The sequence below is a fragment of the Arachis ipaensis genome, chromosome B9 (assembly GCF_059453495.1).
Source record: "Arachis ipaensis isolate K30076 ecotype BB chromosome B9, ASM5945349v1, whole genome shotgun sequence".
Lineage (NCBI taxonomy): Eukaryota > Viridiplantae > Streptophyta > Magnoliopsida > Fabales > Fabaceae > Arachis > Arachis ipaensis.
In genome coordinates, this window is record NC_142444.1 from 11,368,254 (window position 1) to 11,371,421 (window position 3,168).

Here is a 3,168-nt window from a genome sequence, read left to right on the forward strand (position 1 = left end):
GAAAGCACCGAACAAAATAAAGAAAAGGAAGGACATCTGTCAACAATATGGGATAGCTCTAACACCAAGATAAAAACAAGGACAGCTGGGGTAACTCTCATTCCAAGGACAATAGCAAAAATAACATTCAGAAATGGAGAGCAAAACACAAACTTGCAAGAAGAGCAGAGGTAGTGGTGTAACTCCTTGGACAGCAGAGATAATGGAGCAGAGGGAGAAAGACATGCATGCCAAAAAACAAAGCATAGCCAAGGACAGCAGAGGTGGTGGACAGGTTCCTCAACCAGCAGAGTTAGTGGAGCAAGGTGAAGAAGGACTGCATGCCAGCAGAGACAGCCCTAACGGTTAGCTGGGACAAGAAAATGGAAGAGACAAATTGGAGAACAAGCTGAAGATAAAAAACCAACCTCATTCCTACATTTGAAGGGAAGAAAAAGAGAGCAAATTCAGAGCATCATCTATTCACACTTGAGCTGAATTCTTTTTCTTCTACTAGTGCAAAATTTTTTATTTTCTTTGTTATGGCTATCTTAAGTAATCTTTTGTATTGAGAAAAATGTTGAAAATGTGAGTGAAAAAATCATGAGAGAAAAGGCAAAAGGTGCATGAAAGAGCCACTGAATTTCTTTGTAATTGAGTTGTTGAACTAGGATTAGTTCTCCTTATCAAGTTGGGTTAGCACTTGGTAAGTTTGAATCTGGTTAGATTCTCCTTCCAAGTTGGGACATCACTTTGGGTAGCTGAGCTTTGGTGAAGAAAGCTTAGTGGTAGATACTAGTTGAATTAGGTTATAATTCAATAGTATTGGTAATTGTAATAAGTGGATTATAGTGAAAATTCCACCATGGTTCGTGGTGGAGACTGGACGTAGAATTTATGGCACTTAGAATCTGAATCAGGATACATGCTGGCCTCTTTCTTTTCTTCTCTTCCCTGTTTCTTTTCTGAGTATGAGACAAAACGAAAAAATCTCCTGCAAAACTAGCTTCCATGAAAACAGAGCCTGAAACATTAAGTTTTGAGCCAACTTGATTCCAACCCCCTTCTCAAGTTCAATCAGTTCCATCATACATATATAGTTAACTCATAACTGCAAGGCTAGCGACTACCAATGGTCCACTTTATTAATTCTCATAGTTCAGACTGCCGCAGTGGTAGTAGGAACTATTGCTACTACAGTTACGTGGTTCAAGGCTCTAAGATATATAAGGAAAGCTTCTAGACTTAGGAGCAACAATACAAATAGGAGATTCCATGTAGAAGGGTACTGGACTGAGAGTCTATTTCTAATGAAAGAAAGGCCTCTTGGCTTTCATATTCATAACAAATGGTTCAGAAAGAAGGCCCATGATGCAAAAGTGCTTTTGTTCCGGTTATTAATTAAGCTACAGAAAGGGATTGTGCTGATCAACAAAGTGACCCAGTTCATTTCCACAATCCTCTTGTACTTTATGTTAGCAGCTCGTGATTATTGCAGTAATGTCTCAAGTACTAGCTCAATAACAGAGCCACAGTCTGGCCCAGATCTAAGGCGTTTTGTTCTACATCTTGAAGGAGAGGAAGAATTAGTTGAGGTGATGATGAAAGACATTCACAAAACAACTAATCAATTGTTTCATGTAGGAGAGAAAAAGGAGCCAAAACATGTCATTGAACTAATAACAGAGAAGAGTTCTATCTTGGAAGGATTTAAGAGGGTGACAACATTTCACAATGACCAAGTTTCCTCTTTGCACAATGAGAAAACTACACCATATGGTTGGGCACTTCCAAACATGGACATGCTTTTAGTGAAGAAGTTCATAGGAGCCCTAAGTGAAGGGCTCTACTATGTGAAGTTCATAGAGTGTAACATTGACAAAAAAGGGAAATTGATCAAAGTCAAGAGAGCAGCGAAAACTATGTGGCATGGAGTTGATCTATATGGTAAGTGGCTAGATGTGGACCTTTATAAACTCTCCCATCAAAGTAAAAGCCCCAGGGAGACATTAGAGACACTAGCTGAAGATGCAGGGAAAAGGTATGGCAAGTATAAAACCAAGTATAGAGACATATGCAATAGAGAACCACCTTCATCATGGCCTATTGAAGTATTGGCATCTAATGCAATGTATAGAATAAGCCAAACTGTTTTATTAAATTATGGAAGCATTGAAGATCTTAGGAGTGAGATATTGTTTGAAGAACTAACAGGAACGATATCTGATATATTGGGTGCATATTTCACTAACTTACCCTATGCTATATCGGCCAAGTGCTCCAACAGCACTGTTGCAGAGAGAAAGGATAGTGTTAGAGATGCAGTTGAAATGCTTGGACGAACAAAGAAGATTATAGAATTGCTGGCAGAAAAGATTCCCACCGTGGACTTCAGCCAAAGTACTACCATTGAATACTGGCTTATGATGCATATGCGAAAAAACAACACTTTTTAGTCATCCACAAAAATTTGATCAAATATCATTATTTTGTGCATTTTACCGTATTTGTATTAGCTTAAATATTTTCTTAGGTTTATAATTATACAATTAATAGAAAAATATTTGGGGCCAACAAAAGATAAGCCAAAGCAGCCAATGAATGCATATAAATGGCATGATTTTCTATATAATCACAAGCATTAAATGTTTATCACACACGGGCCTAATGTTGGAAAGAATCCGGCATAGCCCCAATGTTATGGTTTCTCTTAATTCAATTGATCTTTTTTATTACTATAACACCCTTTTAATTAAATAAAAATAAAAAATATTTTTTATTTAATTTTATAAAATGTCTTAAATATTTTTACTTTATTTGATTAGACAAAAATATTTTTTTAAATGAGTCAAATTTTAGAATTTAAGTAATCCTAACTTTATATTTTTAAATAATTTAAACAATAAAACAAAAACATATTTGGGAAAAAAAAAACGAAAGTGTTCGTTCAACTGGATTTCAAAAACACTCCCTTGGATATGTTCTTCTCTCCTCTTCCTTTTCTCTCTCTCTCCCGTTGGAACTCGATCTCTTTCATCTGTCTCGGCGTCGCACTCAAGCTCTCTTTCTCGTCTCTGGTCTCATAATCAAGGTCGTCGTCCTTCTTCTCGTCTCCGAGAGTGGTCGTCGCCGTTGCTCTCTGTCTCGTCATTGTCTTGCACACAGTCACGCGCCTTCGTTGCGCTCTTC

At 37.3% G+C, this 3,168-nt stretch overlaps 1 protein-coding gene across 1 annotated transcript; it reads left to right on the forward strand.

The window, feature by feature from the left end:
- The first annotated feature begins 1,100 nt into the window (after window positions 1-1,100).
- On the forward strand, window positions 1,101-2,590 carry LOC107614987 (uncharacterized). Its single transcript, XM_021111742.2, has one exon. The coding sequence runs from the start codon at window positions 1,290-1,292 to the stop codon at window positions 2,433-2,435; it is 1,146 nt and encodes a 381-aa protein (XP_020967401.2). The 5' UTR covers window positions 1,101-1,289; the 3' UTR covers window positions 2,436-2,590.
- The last annotated feature ends 578 nt before the right edge of the window (window positions 2,591-3,168 follow it).

Excerpts from the sequence above, each read along its gene's own strand:
- LOC107614987 (XM_021111742.2), top strand. The coding sequence starts at position 1,290 with ATGAAAGAAAGGCCTCTTGGCTTTCATATTCATAACAAATGGTTCAGA.